The 19,984-nt window shown below is 37.8% G+C and overlaps 1 protein-coding gene and 1 long non-coding RNA gene across 6 annotated transcripts; one reads left to right on the top strand and one right to left on the bottom strand.

Moving 5' to 3' along the window:
* The first annotated feature begins 1,966 nt into the window (after positions 1-1,966).
* Positions 1,967-16,873, top strand: LOC103701735 (histidine kinase 5-like). Of its 5 annotated transcripts, none has more exons than XM_088716167.1 (14): positions 1,967-2,103; positions 3,005-3,063; positions 3,133-3,940; positions 4,251-4,307; positions 5,662-5,889; positions 8,086-8,179; positions 8,274-8,480; positions 9,236-9,366; positions 10,005-10,054; positions 11,503-11,828; positions 12,019-12,122; positions 13,492-14,325; positions 15,704-15,883; positions 16,651-16,873. In XM_088716167.1, exons 3-14 carry the CDS (start codon positions 3,233-3,235, stop codon positions 16,774-16,776), a joined length of 3,045 nt encoding a protein of 1,014 aa, XP_088572293.1. In that variant the 5' UTR covers positions 1,967-2,103; positions 3,005-3,063; positions 3,133-3,232; the 3' UTR covers positions 16,777-16,873. The 5 variants fall into 5 exon arrangements, with proteins under 5 accessions (XP_088572293.1, XP_088572292.1, XP_089785059.1 ...); XM_088716168.1 differs by lacking the exon at positions 1,967-2,103 and adding an exon at positions 2,764-2,836; XM_088716166.1 differs by lacking the exon at positions 3,005-3,063 and having other exon boundaries at positions 1,974-2,103; positions 3,124-3,940.
* LOC148714780 (uncharacterized) lies at positions 9,126-13,687 on the bottom strand. The gene is made up of 5 exons (XR_015975389.1): positions 13,554-13,687; positions 12,220-12,371; positions 12,031-12,109; positions 10,599-10,758; positions 9,126-9,489 (listed from the first exon to the last, which is right to left on the bottom strand). It is a non-coding gene; the product is annotated as an uncharacterized LOC148714780 (long non-coding RNA).
* Positions 16,874-19,984: the final 3,111 nt, after the last annotated feature.

The following is a 19,984-nucleotide window of genomic DNA, read 5'->3' on the forward strand; positions in this document are numbered from 1 at the left end:
AATATGATAAGTAATATGTCCAGTATTATAGTTATTCTTATACTAATCAATGATAATCCGGTAGTAATATACCTTTTTATTATAATTATAAAAATAATATAATAAATATTGTACTATAAAAGAAAGAGCAGTTCACTGTTTCTCAGCTCAATTTCAGAAAAATCATATCTCTTTTCACATCAATCAATGAAATACTTGCAATTTGCAGTTTTTAATTATAGACAACTAAACAAAAACTCCTTCCTACGATTTTGATTCCAAATACGAGTAACATCAAAATTAAGTTTATAATACCATCATCCTATTGATCTAAGTTTATTACTTATTTAAATGAAAGTTATTTTTCTTCACACTGGGGTCACAAGCTGTCCAAAAAATTAAGCTTCTTAGTTCCTCCGCTCGAGCAACATATGTCAATGACTGTTCATTCTATTAATGTCATTTTTCACATAACTTACAACATTTCAAGAGGTAAATTTAACCACATCATCCAGAATTCTCGAAGCTATCTAAACATCAGCTCATAAAATCATGATCTAATTGAGAAGCAGCAGCTAGCCAAGCCTCTTCTAAATTGTTATCTCGTGGACATTGCCTCTAATCACCAAATAGATCACATGGCTCAATGAATTCATGTTAAATAGTAAATGCAGCAGAGGTGTACCCAATTTAAGGAAAAGAAAAAACTAACATGAAATGATGGACACACGTGGATCATCATGAGTTATTAAGTGAGAAAAACAGAAGACGGCAATAAAGAACTCATCATGACAAAAAAATTGCAGCTACCTGTTCCCAATGTTTTCATGCACACCCCATTCTCTTCCATGTTTCCAGCGGCAGCAAATCTAGGCCGTCCAAATTAATTACCACCTTTTTCCCACAAAATTAATTAAATAGCCGTCCAACATAAAGCCCACTGGTGAGTCAGCAAGTGATGTAGAGTTGAGAGCTTGGAAAGCATCATCTTTGTCAAATTAGCTCTAGAGACTAATTGTATCCATCTTGAAGATGATAGAGCTCTGATGGTTGATTGAATTCATGTTGACCGGCACAAGCATGTAGATAGACATAATTTTTTAGACTACTCATATTTATTGGAAGACGAACAGTATAGTCGTCTGAATTGCATTTTATGCAAACTTTTTTTTTGTTAAATAATAGAACGGGAGAGGGAGGGACCAGCCCATCCGTGTAGCAGCCTCCACTGGGCCCCCCTTCCACTAGAAACTTTTGATACAGATTGCAGGTTTCGCGTGCCTTTTTTGACCCATGGACTCATCCCACTGGGCACACCGTCTCAGTGTGGGTACGTCACCCCAGCGCCATCTTAGTACAAGTGGAAGGAAAGCATAACCGTCAGCAAGCCATCCGGACGTGGGGTATCTGGTCCCCTAATTTAATCGACGCCTGCGCGTTTCGAATCCGGACAACTTGGACGGAGTTATCGCTCTCTTACCATCTGACTATCATCTTGGTGGCAACTTTTGTTTTTTTTTTTTTTTTTTTTTTTTTTTGACTAGTGTGCTCAGCGTACAGGGTAAGTTGCAGCTGTATTAAAAAGAAAAATAACTCGATCAGAAGGGCGTGATTTGATGCCAGGATTCTCCAAAAAAAAAAAATCCAAAAAATAATAAATAATAAAGAAAAGTCTTTTTAAGGAAACAACATTGCGTGACGGCGGGAACGTCGCCAATCCAAAAGCGCGGAGACGACGGAGGGAGAGAGGGCAAGGTATTTTTATTTATTTTTTTTAAAGGAAAAAAAAAAATTCTCGTCGCCGTTTCTCGTTGCCCAAACGCGTAAACTATAAAACGAAAAAAAAAAATTCAGAAGTCCTCCCGTTTTCTTGGCTCACACGGTTTCCTCCTTAACTGTTAATCCGTTTTTACCTCCGAATTTTAAATTATTTCCTCACATGGTGGTCTCCTCGTCCCCATTCTCAGATACCCTCCTCCTCCCTTCTCGCCTCCTCCACTCTCGACAGCTCCGAAACCCCCCTTTTGCTAAAAAAATAAAGGAAATTTTCGCGCATTTTTCCAACGGCAATATCTTTTTTTGCTTCCCTTATCGGGTGCACGGGAACCGAAATCTACGCTTCAGGTATTTCATATAAATATGTATCTTTTAAGGTCATCTCGTTAACCGTTTTGCTGTGAATTTTTTGTGATCTTTCGAGTGGTTTTGCGACGGTTTCAATTCAATCGCTTTGCTTCTGTAGAAATTTTATCAGGTCTTCTGGAATGGAAGAGTCGTTTACAAAAGGAGAAGGCTTTCTACAGAAGCCATTCTGGTAGTGTTTGATATAGAAGGATAGGAGGAAATTGGGATTGGTGTAAAGACAAATGGTGTTGGGATCTTACCTTGTAGTGGAGGAAATGTGGGTCCTTTCAGATGGTCCCTTGTTAGTTTGAAATTTGTGCAATTGTCAATAGGTTCGTAGTTCTTATTTGATTTATGAATACGTTTGCTGTTCGATCGCCGATTGAAAAGCTTTATGCCATAATGATTATGTCATAACAACGCTCTATCTAGTCCGTTCTAGCTTCATGTAGCTGTTTGCAGCATGGTGACCTCAACACTGTAGAACTGAATTTTTCCTCGTAGGCAGAGTCTGGGTCAAGCAAATGCTTCCAAAAAAACAAAAAAAAAAAGTTTTGATAAGAATTTATATTTTTTAAAATAGTTTCCTGTCGGTGCTCTCCACTGTGTTCCAAGGTAGAAGTGGAGCTATATATTTGGTGGTGCAACCCAATCTCTACTGCATTTTCATGTATGGTTCTAAAGGTGCTCGGTTTATTCTTTTCTGTTCCTCTGCACTTGGTCTACTGTGATGGTAATTGTCATAGGAATTGTTGTTAATTTAGTAACAACAACTAACTCGCCTGATTCTGATTCTCTGCTTTCGTTGCTTTAAATGCCGTTCGTTTCTCCCTTCTTCTTTTTCTGATTCCGTGCTGTGTCGAGAACAAACTGATATCAATTCCAATAGTGTATTCTGTAGGTTTTTGCCCTGTTTCTGTACATTTTAAGAAGAGTCAAGACCGAGCTACAGCCTTCGCTGTAAGTCCACTTCTAACGCACCTGAATTTTGCTGAAAACGAATTTTTACTCTACTTTCAGTGGAAGTAGGTGATGCAGAGGCCCAGAACTGTACTTCGATGCTTCAAGCTAAGCTGTTAAAGCCAGAACCCGATATGACTGTGTAGTTGTGTTCTGCACTGCCTGTAAGATGGGAGGTGAGTTCACTGAGGAAGCAGACATGGAGGTCCTGCCTTCGATGTGGCCTGAAGATATTGGGAGTGAAGCCAGAAAGCAGTTCAACATGGAACAGCCGGGGGCGAATCGGGACATGCTGGAGGATGTCACAATCAAAGAAGATCCCTCTGTTGTAGATTTCAAACGCCTCTTAGAACTAACCAATTACAGCGAGAAGGGTTCCTCTCAGCTGACGTACCTCGTAAAACACTGGGAGTACAGGCACACCAATGCCGTTCGGCTTCTCAATGAAGAGCTCAACATCCTGAGCAAACAGAGGCAGGAAGTTGAACTCAAGAAGCTAGAGATTCTTGAGGAGCATCGTTTTGAGGATGACAAGCATGCTGGTTCCAAACGTCCGGTCTCTATTCTGGAGGAAGCTTGTGACGTATGGGGAAGGGTCCCAAGGAAGCGAAATGATGTCGCCGCTTATAACAGAAATCTCGACATAGATGCCGAGTATGATACTGCCATGTACTGGAAGCAGCGGGCTTTGCAACTAGAAAAAATGCTCCAGGAAACCATTAAAAGAGAGGACGCTCTCATGCAAAAGTTGCTGGAGAACATTAAGAACCTCGAAACACAGTCATCACCGGTGGAGGAATTATCTCAGATCTTAAAAAGGGCTGATAATTTCTTGCACTTTATTCTTCAGACTGCACCTGTAGTCATTGGGCATCAGGTATTTGACTGATTATGCTCAAGTTCTGTTCCAAACTATATGTCTTCAAAACTTCGCTTCCATATATTAGTCCAGCGCTATGACCACAAAAGCAACTGGCTTGGTTTTCAGGATTCCAGTTTGATAGTATACAGAAATATGCTGAAATCTTCAAAAGTATTTCTCTTAAATGCATATATTAAATATCATGCTTATGAAAATGCGAGCCATTCCCACCTTAGGGCAGTTGTCCTAACAGTACCTTTTGATGGTATGCGTTTGAAAAGATAGTAGTTCTTAGTAATAACCTTTTCATGTTATTTGGTTTCAGGACAAAGAGTTGCGGTATCGATTCATCTACAATCACTTTCCAAGGCTCGAAGAGGAGGTATTTGCATGCATTCCTCCCATATATATATGACATATTCCCGTACCAGGGGTCTTGCCTTTGCGTCTACTTGAGTTTTCATCTGACAACTAGTGTGGTATATGAAATTTTTGAAGATTCAGGCTTTTATAAAAGTGAAACGAAGAAGTGGTAATGAAGGCTGTCAATGAGCCTGCCAAACTGAAATTCATATATGGCAGCAGCCCAGCGAACTCTCAATTCATAAGTCTTTCAGATTTTACATGTCCAAGATGCATGTTAGCCACACAGATTGCATCTATATAAGGAATTGTCTATCAAATATTTTGTAAACATCTAAAGGAAATTCTAAATTACTGAAGAGATGGGAAGATGTAGTAGTTAGAGGACACGGGGAAAAGGTGACGAAGATGTACATGGAAAAAATCAAAAGGAAAATAAAAAAAAAAAGATAATGTGATTTTTCAATAATCACATCCCAACAAAATGGTGTTTGTGATAATAAATAGCATTCAAGGATTCTCTTCCTAAAAAATTCTGGAAGGTTTAGTTCCTGAGAGCATCATGAAGTATTCCTTGTCTCAGTTAGAAGATCTGCACTTTGAATGACAAACTTGATATTTTAATCTTTCTACAACATTTCTTTCTAGTGTTTTCTTCTAACTCATTGACTAGCTGAAGATCACAGACCCATCAAGTGATTCCCTTATAGAGCACTCTAATTGCCATCTGCATCATTTATCTTTATATCACTTCACTAATCACTACCTTCAAGCCAAAAAGTTAGCTTTTGTAGGCATCTTTCCAAAACTACACCGTGCTTTTTGGCAAGAAAGTAGCCTTGGCAAGCTTCTTTTCAGAAAATATAATTTGCTTGGCATATGCTTTTGGTTTTATGCATTGCTGTAGCCTTCCCACTGAACTATTGATGAAAAAAGCTCTGACATATTTTTTTTCCCTTTTCATTTGACAGACCTCAGAGTCTTAAATCCAGTTATGTGGAAGAAATTTGATTTTTCCAACCATGAAATTTTCATGTATTTAGAACAATCAAAATATGCAAGTAATATTTCTCTTCTTTTTCGAAAAATCATACCTTTCATTGCCTTGTTGACCACCTACGTCCAAAGCTTTGATCTTTTGGTCATGCTCTCTCTCTCTCTCTCTCTCTCTGATGGGTAGGCAGATTTGTTGGGATAATGAAATAAGTAAGTGCCTTATGACAGGGAAAGAGAAAGCCATTCAATCTAGTTAGTGTTGAATCTGTGCTTTCCATTTTATTTTCTTTCTTTTTTTCAAGAAAAAGAGCACAATGTTTTGACTGTTCACTTTGAAGCTATCTCAACCTTTGATGTTAATGTAAGCGATTTTTCAGGACATTATAGGCAAAACTGATGAGGAGATATTCTCCGGGGCTGGTGTAAAAGAGATTCAGGATTTCAAGAGAGAAGTCTTGGAGCGAGGTTCGCCTGCGAAGAGGGAAATAAAATTTGATACCCCATTATTTGGATCAAAGACCTTTCTGATATATGTTGAACCAGTTTTTAGCAAGGCAGGAGATACAATTGGTGTGAATTATATGGGAATGGATGTGACTGATCAGGTACCTATCAAATTTTTTCTGTCTTGTGGTTTCTGCAATTCTCCTACGCTGCATTGGTGCTCATTTAATATTTGAAGGTGGTAGTCATTTTTTTATGCACTTCAGTCCCTGAGAAGAGATATAAGCTTCCAGTCTGAGCTGCTGATGCTAAACTGAAGTAGAAAGAAATGGAAAAATAGGCTTCTAAAAGATTTCTTGGATTTGAGCTGTTCACGGGCCGGGAGGCCCATCCAGCCTGCTCGAGCCCGAAGCCTTGCTGGTAGGCTCGGCCCAAAGGTTTTTGGGCCGGTGAGCTGGACCAGGAGTAAAGCGGCCAAGCTCGGGTTTGGGATTAAAGCCCAGCCCAAACCCCACCCAGCCTGAATTGTTTTTTCTTATATTATTTGTTTATATTTGATGTATTTGTAAATTTAATTGGAAATTATTATTAATATGTAAACTTAATAGAATACTAGGCATGTAGTAGGTTGTTTCCAACATTTGATAGTCCATATTTAGTATTTTATAGAATATTTTAAAGTATATTAAGCATTTTTTTAAAACAAATCAAAATGGTAATGAGGCTCGAGGCCCAGCCCGCAGCCCGAGTAAGGGCTTGGAGCTTGGAAGTTACACCCGAACATAGGGCCGAGCCAGGACCTAAGTAAATTGCGCTGACCTTCGGCCCCAACCTGGACCATGAACAGGTCTATTCTTGACTTTCGGATCGGGAGAATCATATTTTTAGCAAATCACAACCTGGTTGAGTCATTTTTCTTATGATCATGCTCAATCTGTATATGAAACGAGAATGATTATATGAAAGATGAGTCCTTTGCATGCATTTCAACTAATAAAGTGCTACAAATGAGCCCGAAGAATTAGCTCCTCATTATTGAGTCCTCTGGTCTTCTCCATTGCATCTTCCACATACAATCAGCTTATTATCCACTAATGAAACCCGTAATGTACACAAGATGTAAAGTGTTGTCTTATTGGAGACTTCTATGATCCAGCGGCATACAGTTATGATCAGAAAAAGATGTATATATATATTATCCATTGATGCAGTTCTCTTGCTACTCCATATGTGACTGAACTCTGCATTCTCATTACTGCTCTGCTTATATTATTTGTTTGCACCACTTTTCCTGCTAAATTTTGCAACAAAATACTGTTATTACGTACCATCTTCTAGAATTTTGCCTCAGATCCTGCTGGCTTTCTGTTTGAAGAGGAGGAATTTGATTAATATTGCCTTCATCTTAGTATGTAGTTTGGATTTATCTGAAAGGAAGTAAATTTTTCATACGTGCACTAGTTTAATTTTATCTGACAATTTTTAGATGTTGGATTACGAGAACGAGATGAGCATCTGATGACGAAATGGGCATCTAAATATTCCCAGCCAACTAATTAGTTTCATGCATCTATGTTGTATAGGAATCTTAGATGCTATAAGATGCTGTCATGATACTTACAACATGTATTATAGGTTATTGACAAGTTGCATCCCTTACTAAATTTGTTCATGACATATTAAGCTCATTTCATGGTTATCTACCACATGAAAGAATTGTTATAATTGTTCGGTAACATATATCAGATGCTGTGATTTGTTGCATTGGAGGGTGCTATCAACAAATTGCATGTGGGTTTATCTTTTTTTTTTTTATTAGAATTTTTTTTACGTGAATATCCTTCCTAAATATTTAAATTTATGTAAGTACCCTCTCAAAATTAATATTTTTTTTGACATATGTACCTTTGCAATCTAAAGCCATTAAAAAAATGAATAGTTTAAATTTGAAATGACTAAAATATTCTTAATAGGTAGATGTGCAATATATATATATATATATATATATATATATATATATATATATATATATATATATATATATATATATATATATATATATATATATATATGTATGTATGTATGTATGTATATATATAGGTATAGGTATAGGTATAGGTATACATGCAACTAGCAATTTTGCCAGATATTAATGCAATTTTTCATATTTAGGAGGGTATATATGCAAAAAAACTCTTTTGTTATTTTTTTGATTTCTGGGATGATGAAAACTATATTCCAGTTTGCTTACATAACAGGTGGCAAGAAGGGAGAGAATGGCTAAGCTAAAAACTCTTTTGTTATTTTTTTGATTTCTGGGATGATGAAAACTATATTCCAGTTTGCTTACATAACAGGTGGCAAGAAGGGAGAGAATGGCTAAGCTAAGGGAGGAGATAGCTGTCCAAAAGGCCAAAGAGACAGAACTTAATAAAACAATTCATATAACAGGTACCAATTTATTTGTTGAGGTGCTACATTGTTCTCCTTTTGAAAAAGTAATTGTTAGGCACTAGCTATACTTACACTGTATCAATACCTGTAGAGGAAACAATGCGGGCAAAGCAAATGCTAGCAACCATGTCTCATGAGATAAGATCTCCTCTTACGGGGGTCGTTGGTATGGCTGAGATTCTGGGGACAACTAAATTGGATAGAGAACAACGTCAATTGCTGGATGTGATGCTATCCTCTGGAGATCTGGTTCTCCAACTTATAAATGATATACTTGACCTGTCAAAGGTTGAATCAGGTATTGCTTCAGTTTTTTCTTGGACAGATCTTGAGCTGGAAACTGAAGGACAATGATTGATTCATAGCACTTTGTAATTTTTGTCAGCATTGCCTTTTCATATTAAATTAATCATGATGACTTAAGTAGCCATTGGGGGTTTATGAAGGAGTTTGGATTGATGAAGAAAGATTTAGAAATGGAGTAGGAAAAGAAGTGCCCCGCTCATGACAGTAAGGAAATAGGTGACTGTTGATTTCATTCTGAGACAGTTGCTTATTCAACATGACCGGATATGGTCAACTTAGTAGCCCTAGTTCAAGAATGTGCTGTCGTCAATGTGCTTCATGCTGATTATATATGTTAAAAAAATTTCGAGTACCTTGAAAGTAATCCACACAAGTAAAAAGAATGCAATTGACTACAGAAATTTATATTGACGTTTGGACTTGACAGACTTCAGCATACATTAAACTGTTGCAGAAAATCACGGCGTGTATAACTATGTCATAAAGATAAAAAACAGAAATCATAACAACTATCTGAAGATCAGCAGTTTTCTTGAACTTCACCAACTTTTTTCTCATTTTCCAACTTTAGAACAGTTTTCTGTCAGATTTTGGTTTATGCATATCTATTCACTGATTATAAATGAGAATTGCATTCACTGTGATGACCTTTGATGAAGTCATTTCATTATTTAAGGAATCTCAGTAATTGTTGAATATCAGTTCAGCATAGAGAAATCTTAACTTTGCTCCTTCCATTTATTTTAGGAGCAATGAAGTTGGAGGATACAAAATTTAGACCAAGAGAGGTAGTTAGACATGTCCTCCAGACTGCTGCTGCATCTTTGAAGAAGGAATTGATGTTGGAAGGACATGTAGCTGACGATGTTCCAGTTGAGGTAGGAGTTTAATTAGCAAACACTTTCTACATTCATGGAATGTTTCTATTTCAGTTCTTCCCTACAGTTCAAGGAGAAAGACTTTCTCAGTATTACAGCATCCACCTGCTCTGCAGAAACCTCCTGCTCAGTGAAATTGCAAAAGAATGGCAGTTATATTTATTTTCATGGAGTCAGAAAATTATGTAAATATTTCTAATAAGAAAATAAATTGGATAGCCTATGCAGGAGCTCGAAGTCAAGAGACTGTAGAACTTCTGAACATTTCTAGGAAACTTGGTTCCTAACGCAGTCACTGGTCAGTGTTATTTTGCTTAAAAAGTGATACGAGTTTGTACTCGGGAAGGTCATCTAATCTTAAAAGACTAAGCATGTATATGGCTAGATACTTGTATGTCATTTTGCATAATTTTATGCATCATACTAAACTCATAGTTATTTCATTTTTTTACTGATAACCTTTGATGTTTTCTTACACGTCTAATTAATCAAACATAACCAGTGTCTGGAAACAGAAGATGCTCCGTATATAAAATAACTGTATGTCACATGTCAATTTTCTTTTATAACAATAATTTGGCTAATCTGGTTTTTCCTTCAGCAATTCTTATAATTATGGCAAATTGACATTCTTTCAGGTTATTGGTGATGTTTTAAGAATTCGGCAAATCTTGACCAACTTGATTAGGTAAGAATTGGAATTAGACTTGTATTCCTGGTTTTGTAAATGATTGAACTGAAACTGGTTTAGTGCTTCCTAGTTCAATAAACTATTTAAAATTGAATGGTCATGCTTGTTATGAAAACTGTTTCTGCAAATTGAGTAGCATGTGCAGAAATTTTAATTCTATTATTGAGTGTTAATAAGTTTGAACTCTTGTATAAGTTATTAGGTGATTTCTCTGACTACTGGATGCATTATTCGCATCTATTCCAAAGCCTTATCCTCATGTCTATAAAAGTGAGGAATTGTTCTTAGGACTTCACAAAAAACTCCCTAGCTCCATAAGCAAAATTTGAACACCTGCTGTTGATTAACACTTTCTACTAAAGTTTGCTGTATCAAATCAAGATAATGAAATCTTGGCTTTTAGTTACATCTTTGCGGAGCCCCATAGTATGAGATCCAAACTTCCTTTGCTTATCCCATCATTGGTTCAAGTCATCTGCCCCTCCTATTCTCCAAATGCACATCAAATTAGATAGTGCAGCTTAGAAGTTAAAGATGGTACCATGTTTTCAAATTCTGGTGGGATGTCCCACAGGAGGCTGGGATGGGGTAACGTCCCGTGTCCGGCCGTCGTCCCAGCATACCGATCAGCATGGCCTGGGGCATCTCTCATCCCAAGTGTCCAAATGAGGTGGGATGGCAGCACCTGTTCCACAAAAAAACTGGGACAGCCCCATCTCATGAGGCTTAAAACCTTGGAAAGTACCTTAGTTATCATGATGGAGGAAAGGAAATTAAGACCCTCAAACATGGAGGAACACAAGGAAACATAAATATGGCATCCAAGTAAGAAACCAAGGTTGGTTTGGGAGATAACTATTTCACCATAAAAATACTTACAGGGGAACATTAGAGATATATATATGAACCATGCAGTGTCAAATTACATACATGCATGAATACATTCGTTTCTTTGGTATCAAGTGACTGCAATTTCCAACAGATAGTAGTTAATATTCATATTAAATAACTTTAGTACCCATAGACATGTATGAGGCACTAAATAAATATCAAGGAGTAGCAACAAGAAGTTTAGTCCTTCTCTTTCTTATGTAACATATAAGGAATTATTCCTTGAATAGGTTTTCAAAGATAAGTGTGATCAATATCTTTTACCTAAATCAGTTCTCTTGTAAGGAAAAAAGACTTTTCACCATTACTCCAGCTGAATATGCAAATATTTGGTAAATCTGATGGGGGACTGTGTTTGTTTTGACCCTGGGTGGGGGAAGATTTACAGTGTGCCGTGCGAGAATCTTGCAATTTGTCTGTTAGTGATGGAAACATTGCGCATCTTTTCTGTGTGCTTATTAAATAGATAGAACAAGCCCTTTTGTTTATGTTTCTCGTGTTTGATAATAACCTATACTGAATATCTTGAACTAATCTGCAAATTAATTTTGCAGCAATGCAATCAAATTTACACATGAAGGGAAGGTTGGGATAAACCTTCATGCGGTGTCCAAGCAATGTCCAGGATGTCAAGAACGACACAATCAAGGTCTAACAGCTGCTTTACAATCAACAAGACTAGCAAAAGAGAATTCTTCAGAAACTCAAAGCTATATTGATCGAGAAAGTTCACATTGTTCAACTTGTCAAAACAATCTTGACCAAAACAGTACCGAGAAGCATCATTTGACTAATGAAGATACTGAGAAGCATAATCAACAGTATGAAAAAATAGTGTGGCTACGCTGTGAAGTATACGACACTGGTATTGGAATACCAGGTTCTTCTCAACTCTCACTTCAGACTCTGTAAACCCTTCCATTTTCATTGATGTTTGTATAGAATATATTCATGACAAAAATGTTTGTATAGAATTTAGTTCTTTTCCTTTATCTGAAAATATGCACTTTTAAAATTCTTTTTCTCTGTTGTTGGATTATTTACGTGTACATGATTGTTTCCATCAACAGAAAAGGCATTACCTTCATTGTTCAAAAAGTATATGCAAGCTAGTGCGGATCATGCTCGGAAGTATGGTGGAACAGGGCTTGGCCTTGCAATCTGCAAACAATTGGTGAGGCACGTTAGCTTGTTTCAGAATCATTCTTTTCCATTCAAATTCCTTGGCTTGTTCAAATTTTGAATTTGATGTCTGAGAGCAGTCTTTCAACCTCTTAAGTAGCCATTCTCTCATGTCGCATCCTAGAGGTTGCAGGTTTTCCCATAGTTTGTATGGACAACAGTAGACAACAGTGTGACTGTACCAAGCACCTCTTTTTGAATAGCGTAGTAAGGATTCTGACTTTTGGCATGCCTGCAGCCCCTGGAGGCAATAAAAGTTTGAACTAAGCTTGTAGTAGTTGGCCTAGTGCAATCATATATATGATTGCAATTATTTATGTTGGTGAAAAATGTTGGACGACAATTTTGTGTTTTCTCTAGCACCAGATGGTCTAAAACATTTTAAATCTTATTTTGAGCTGTCTTTAACGTTTTTTTGTTAGTTCCAAGTTCCAACATTATAAAGCTTTTTGTTCTCTTAATATATTGATCATCTAGATTCCAACCGAGTATCAGCTCCAATTTTAATTGAAATCCTGCTTTAACATGACTCAATCTTTTAATTTCCACTCCTCAATTTTTGGATCTCACAACTTTTATTTCTTGGATCATGGATTCTCAAGCATCAAATTCAAACTTTGCAGACACTTCTTGCTAAACCTTAGAAAAGGTTTATGTTATCAATTCTTGGCCTACATTTCTCTCATGTTGGCTTGATTTAGCAGTTTGTTATCTCTCTTTCCTTTTCTGGAGCATCAGGCATTCCAAACTTAGCCTCTTTGCTTTTGCTTCTCTTCCTAGACATCTTTAGCGAGGTAGCATAGGCATACATCTTGGATTCCTTCATAATCTTTGTTTTTAACACAAATCTTTAGTTTTTTTAAGCTGAAATAATTTGTTAAAATGATCTTGAAAAATAAATAAAAAACAGTACCAAATACTTTTGTCATCTTATAGTATGTACATACCCTTTTTATTTACAGGAATTCTGTTTCCTCAAGGTTTTAGGAAGTTCAGCTTCTTTTATCCTCAATTTTAGTACCAGTTCAGGCTATTATTCTTATACCGATGCTGATTAATATTTTTATGAGCACACTCGTTTATAAATATGTAGAAGTGCATTGCTATTTGTTGTTTTTTAGAATCATCAAATTGGTCTTCCTAGTGCACAACTTTAAAGGTGAAAACCATCTTGGTCCTGTGGACTCCTGGATATCTACATTAGAATTCTGCACTGCGTACATTTTCAAAGATTTTGAAATATACATTGATTTCGTGTTGATATTATGAATGACATAATAGAATATTGTTTCTTTTTTCCCTTTGTCTTATAAAAATAAACATGGTTCTTGCACTTACTTTGTGAAATGCATCTGAGATAGGTGGAGCTGATGGGTGGAAATCTTACTGTGACCAGCAAAGAGCATTGTGGATCAACATTTACCTTTGTGTTGCCCTGTAAAGTTCCTTCAAAGAGGGAAAATTCTGATGATCATGATGAAAATGAAGCCATTTCTGATTCTGAAATTACAGCTGATTCCAGTAGTGATGAAATTAATGGGTCATTTGTCTTTAAGCCTCTGACACGGGGTACTTTATTCTCATCTGACGGATCCATGGTTTGCAAGACAAAACTCTTTGGCAGTAGCATGCTTGATGCCTTACATATTTCAAATGGTTTGTCAGAGTCTGACTCATACTCCTCTAATGATTGCACATCAAGGAAGAGGCTTTCTTCTGATAGGGTATCTGCAATTTCCGATGCAAAAAAGATGCAGGCTGAACCTAAAGGTCCTGCACAGCAAAGCCTAGGGCATAATGTTAATGATTTTGGGAGGATAAACAAAAGAGATGAAGGATGCCAGGATTCTACAAATGGCTTTGTAATGCATAAATTTGACAGTTCTATTATGGATTCCAGCAGAACTCAGAGGAATACAGGCTTGCAGCAAGGAAAGATGGCATCCTCAGAGAGAGCAAATATGGCTGAAAGTGTCAAGAGCTTACCAACATGTCAAAGCCCAACGCATGAGAAAGAAGATACGTGCATGTCAGATGGAAGTTCATTCAAGATTCTTCTTGTCGAAGATAACAAGATCAATGTAATGGTGGCACAGTCAATGATGAGGCAGTTGGGTCATAGAATAGATGTTGTGAATAATGGGTTAGAAGCTATCCGTGCACTTCAGCGTTCTCATTATGATCTTATTTTTATGGTAATACCCTAATGTGAATTTTTTCCTTTCCAAATTTCAAGTGTGATAAAACATTTAGAGATTTATTCAGGACCTATTTGATTCAGATGGCAGTTATATTGTATATTTGCTTGCATTTTCATTACATCTTAACTCTATCATGAATTAGTATTTTCACAAATTGATCTCAACCTAGGTGACAATTAATCTCAGAATATTTGTAGTGATAAATAATATTCAAATCAATCCTCCAACATACTTTCTTTAAGATGATTGTCGCAGAGATCATTGTTACTAGGTATCATGAGTATTGCAGTGCATGGTGCCTTTTCTTTCAAACAATTTGCTTATAGCTCCAAGTAAATTAATTTATATGTTATTAGTTTTTATCCCATTGAAAATTTGTTTACAAGTTCTGAATAAATTTGAAATAACCACTTGCAATCATTCAAGTCTCATATATGTCTATCATGAAATCTTGTTTCCTGTAAGTAGCGGCAATCAGTTTTGAAAAGACACTAAAAAATAGTGGTAGCAATATCATGCATTTTTTTATACTGTTGTCTCAAATTCTTGCCCTTTAGAAATTAAAAGTGCTATGGAAACTCTTTTATGAGCTAATAACCCTCATCTAATTGTCTGTCTCATGTAAATGGTTAGAAGAAATGTCTATCTGATATTAGCTTATTCATAATCAAAGTATTGGAAACTTTTAGTAAATTTATTGAAAACCATTCCTAGGCCTCTAATCGCCATCCACATCTCATGGACATACAATAATTGTTCATTGCAGTTGTTGATACTGGAAGGACCTTTACAATAAATTCAAAACTCTTTCTTGCTTTATAAGTGCTGATGCCAAGAAACAATTGTTGTCCATCTCATTTGAAATGCAATCAGAAATTGTCCATTTTGATGATTTGTTTGTTGGGCAAGTGGATGGAATGTTATTGTTTGAATGACATAAAGTGCCATAAAAAAGCACACATCAGCATGTTATTAGCACAAAATTGGAAAGATAACATGAATTCTAAATGTAGTAAGCTCAGGTCATGCCGGAACTATTTTTGCAAGGCAAAGTCTTGTTTGAACTTATATTAAACTACATGAGCTATGATCAGTCATTAGTAAGCATAACATCTGTATGCAGAACTAGTAGGCATAACAGCATTTTCAATCAACCAATATGAAGCATGACATGACAAAAAGTCTTCCTTAATGACAGGCAGTGGAGAGATTATTTCTACAATATTTTATTACATGGAATGTTGGTGAATGTTGCTTAGCATTGGAACAGATTGACTGGAAGCAAAACAGCACACTAGTTACACATTACATAATTGAGGCTCACTTTATAAACCTTATGAGCCAGTAATACTGACTCCATGGTACTTGGCAGGATGTCTGCATGCCAGTAATGGATGGTATGCAAGCCACCAGATTAATCCGGTCTTTTGAAGAAAATGGTTACTGGGATGCTTCTGTAACAAATGGAAATGATCACACTATGACCAGCTCAGATTCACTAACACATGGTCCAGATGCAGGACAGAGCAGAAAAAGAATTCCTATCATCGCAGTAAGTTTTCTAACAGAATAGGCCTATCACTTTCAATCACAATTCTCATATGTTATTATCTTGTTACTATCAAGAAGATAGATACATTTAAGTACACTGATTTTCAATTAACATCTTTTTATATGCCATGTTATGCTTCTTTCAAATTATTATACATAGCACATTATCCTGTGTTTAAGGTATTCTGTGATTGAAAGATTGAAAAGTAGGATTCTTTGTCTGAATTTAGAAATATGGACATATACATTAGCTAGTCATATTATTCAGCTATTACAAGCAAGGTAGACAACAACTAGTCATATTATTCAGTTATTACAAATAGGTCTGCAATTTCGATCTTGGGCACTGTACCGGTACGTTACCAGTTTGGGACAATACGGTCAGTATAGTACAGTACGTACTCCATATCTAAATAGCTTCCGACCTCTTTTTTTCATTTTTTATCATGATACCACCCAAGACGGGACAGTACAGGTCGGTACGATATGGTATGCATCCTGATTTCGAGCAGTACTAGGCAATACGGGGCAGCTCTCCTCGGTCTAGACTAGTATGGATAGTTCGACTCATATATCAAACCGAACCTAAGTACCATAGTGGTACAATACGATATGATCGATATGTACAGTACAGATCATATGGTAGACCTTGACTATAAGTATGTCTTCTATCAAGCCGCATCTTCCAATAGACAAATCAAGACAAACATGAACTATAAAAGGAAAAATAAGGAAGTGTCTTGTCTGATATGTATTGTTGTGCTGCAGATGACAGCAAATTCACTAGCTGAGAGTGCTGCTGATTGCCTTGCCAATGGTATGGATTCATTTGTATCTAAGCCTGTGACCTTTCAGAATTTGAAACAATGTCTCAAACAGTACTTGCCGTGTTGAATATTGTAAAGTGGTTCTTGCAAAATAGAAAAAGAAGAATGTAACCAAGGAAAATTTTGTAATTAATATATTAATATATCTTCTGTCTGCTTGTAAATTGGTGTCTCATCATCTCAATTTGTCTTATCAAATCTTCATGATTCGAAATCAAGGACTTTACAGTTCTCATACAGATGTCAGTTGTTCAAAGTGTTTTCCCACACTTGAACAGTGTTAGGATAAAATGACAAAAGACAACTGATGAAGCTGAGGCCAAAAAAATAGAAAAAAAAGACTCTATCATCCATATTTATGTTTCAAAAGATATTTTTATATATCCTTTTGTTTATTTTGTTATTAACTAATGATGCTTGCCCATCTAGGTGCAATTAAATTCTTAAAAGATACTGCATGGTCCTGTTTACATATTACAAGTTATCTGATATCAATCCAGTTCAAAGATCTGCACTGTATGGATGGCCAAATGGTTATTGTGTCACTTTGTGTCCTAAAATTTCTCATGTTTCATTTACGAAATAAAGTTTGCAGGAGAGGCGTATCAGATTCTTATCTGCAATACTCTTTGATCATCTTTTGGGCCCAAGAAGAGCAGCAAAAGAGATCCATAAGACCTAGTCGTTCTCTTCATTATTCTTTTTGCTGTGTTCCAGTTGTTTCATATAACCACCTGAACAATAGTAATTAGATTCGTATCTGCAAACCTGCAATACTCTTTGATCATCTTTTGGGCCCAATAAGAACAGCAAAAGAGTTCAATAAGACCTAATCGTTCTCTTAATTATCCTGTTTGCTGTGTTCCAGTTGTTTCTCATCACCACCTGAACTATTCATACAATAAAATGATTATAATGTCTGAGGACCAATTGATATTTTCTGAAATTTTAACACTACGTATTCCAAGTGAACACCTGAGAGAGTCAAAAATAATTCAATTTATTTAATAATAATAACTATTATTATTATAATAACCTACTGAAGGTAGGGTCACTGTAGTCCCCGGCGCTCCGCCCGTCGGACTTGTACACGAACGGCAGCTCCGCGACCGCCACCTCGAACATCTCTAGCACACAGCAACTCACCCTCTCCTGCCGATTACACCATCGCCACCGCCCACACCGCATCGTGCGCCTGGAAATCGTAGGCGCTCGCCTCGGCGACGTCCGAATCGGGATTCGCCCGGAGGGTTTCCCCCTTCCACCGCCTCTCGAACTCCCCGGAGCCGCTCCGATCTGGGGGCTGATGAGCACGTGGACCTGCTCGGACTGCGGCCGATCGACGGCTGCAACGGAATGAGGTAAGTATGTAGCCACTGCTCAGCTGCGGTAGTCCGCAGGTTATGCCTTGCATCGCGAGGGAGCGGCAAGATAAAACACCCAGTTTCTCGAGGGTGTCACGTGATGCAGCCATGAATGTAGAGCCAATGCAAGTGCGATGCCCCATGCAGCTTTTTTATTTATTTATTTATTTATTTACTGATTTATACCATTCTAATATGGATGCATTCAGAAAAAATTAAAAAACAACAAATTTCGGAGCGCTCTAAGCAACTCCTCTCCAACTTATAGAATACCTCCAGAGTATGAGGCTACCTAGTCCGTGGCCCGTTAGCCTCTCTGAACATGTGATTGGCCTGGAAAACTATACTGCCGGTGCCACGCTATATCCAGCCAATTACTATAGCCGAATCGCTTTTAAGCATAATTGCACTAGCCTGCAACACGCGTCGAGCATGGCCCAAGCTGACCCATGCCACCCTCAGCTCGGCCTCCGAAACTGAGGTGTCGAAAATCCGGCAACTACCACCCTAGAGTCCGAGCTTCTGATGATGAAGCCAGCACCTCCCTTCCTACCACTATCTAGCACGCATCCATCGAAGTTAACCTTGAGGAAACTCGAAGGTGAAGGCTTCCAAGTGAAAAACATCATCTGAAGCCCTATACGAGCAAAGAAAGAGCCCCAAGTGCCCTGAACTATCGAAAATCCATACGATGGATCTGCATAAGTGATCTCTGCCGCTTGTACCCAGGCACGCTCCGCAACGAACCTCGGTGAAGGGATGCTCTCGCGAAAGGTCCAGGCATTCTTGGCTAGCCAAATTTGATAAGCAATATAGCTCACCCCAACAGCCACCTGCCGCGTCTGGAGGGCGTCGGCGCATCGACGAATCGCCTGCAAGAAGGAATGCATGCGACTCCATATATCTGGCAGGATCTCGACGAGCCTCCAAACCCTACTAGCTCACTCACATTGGAGCAGAGCATGGTCTACGGTCCCATCCACCTAGCAGTTAGGGCACTAAGTTTGAATGCCTATTCCCCTCACACTCAACACCAATCTCGTCGACAACCGACTCCGAGCTACTTTCCATTCCATAGGAATAATACCATCCTTAGGTGAAGACCAAACCTCCATATCCATGCACAGTCCAGCCTTGGGCGGTGCTCACTTTGGAGGACACGTTAGATATTTCTCACTCTAACACTAAGCCTGCTAAACGTACTCCAAACCCTCATGTCTGGACCGGCACACCCCGGAACCGAAAGCAACCGGACCCTCTCTTGAGATGCTCTCCAAACAACCGACTGATCTTGCTGGTATCCCACTCCACCCCATCTGGCCGGAGCAAATCACAAACCCGAAGTCTGGCATGAGAAATAAATGGGTCCAGGCCCGACATGATCCAACCCACAGGATCCAACCCACACTAACTCTTGACTCGGTCCGGCCTGTCATGAGAGAGAGAGAGAGAGAGAGAGAGAGAGAGAGAGAGAGAGAGAGAGAGAGAGGTGGTTTCAAGTGAGAGAGGAGGAGATCTAATGAGGACCGAAAGACTAAAAAAGACAAATATCGTGCATGCAAGAACTAAACGTATCTCACATGAACAAAAACGTACAGGGGTCTGGGTCAACCTTAGAGACGGACCGAACCAAATGTATCTGCTTGAATTAGTTTGCTTCGGGTTTTAAATAGGATTGGATTGGTTGTAATTCTAATTCTTCAACAATTGGATTGAGCCGGGACCGGAGCAGATCCACATGCATACTGTTTATTGGAATGTAACTTGTGGTATTAGATTTATTCCTTCGTTATCATTACTCATTAGCTTTTACTTTATGTTTTATTTTAAATGGATAGATCTGACTGAACATTTGCCTATGCTTATATTAAATATTTGAACAATCTTAGTGTCATTTATAATTCCCTCTCT

The sequence above is a fragment of the Phoenix dactylifera genome, chromosome 2 (genome assembly GCF_051530095.1).
Source record: "Phoenix dactylifera cultivar Ajwa chromosome 2, Ajwa_hap1_PhDact_Kaust_v1.1, whole genome shotgun sequence".
Classification (NCBI taxonomy): Eukaryota; Viridiplantae; Streptophyta; class Magnoliopsida; order Arecales; family Arecaceae; genus Phoenix; species Phoenix dactylifera.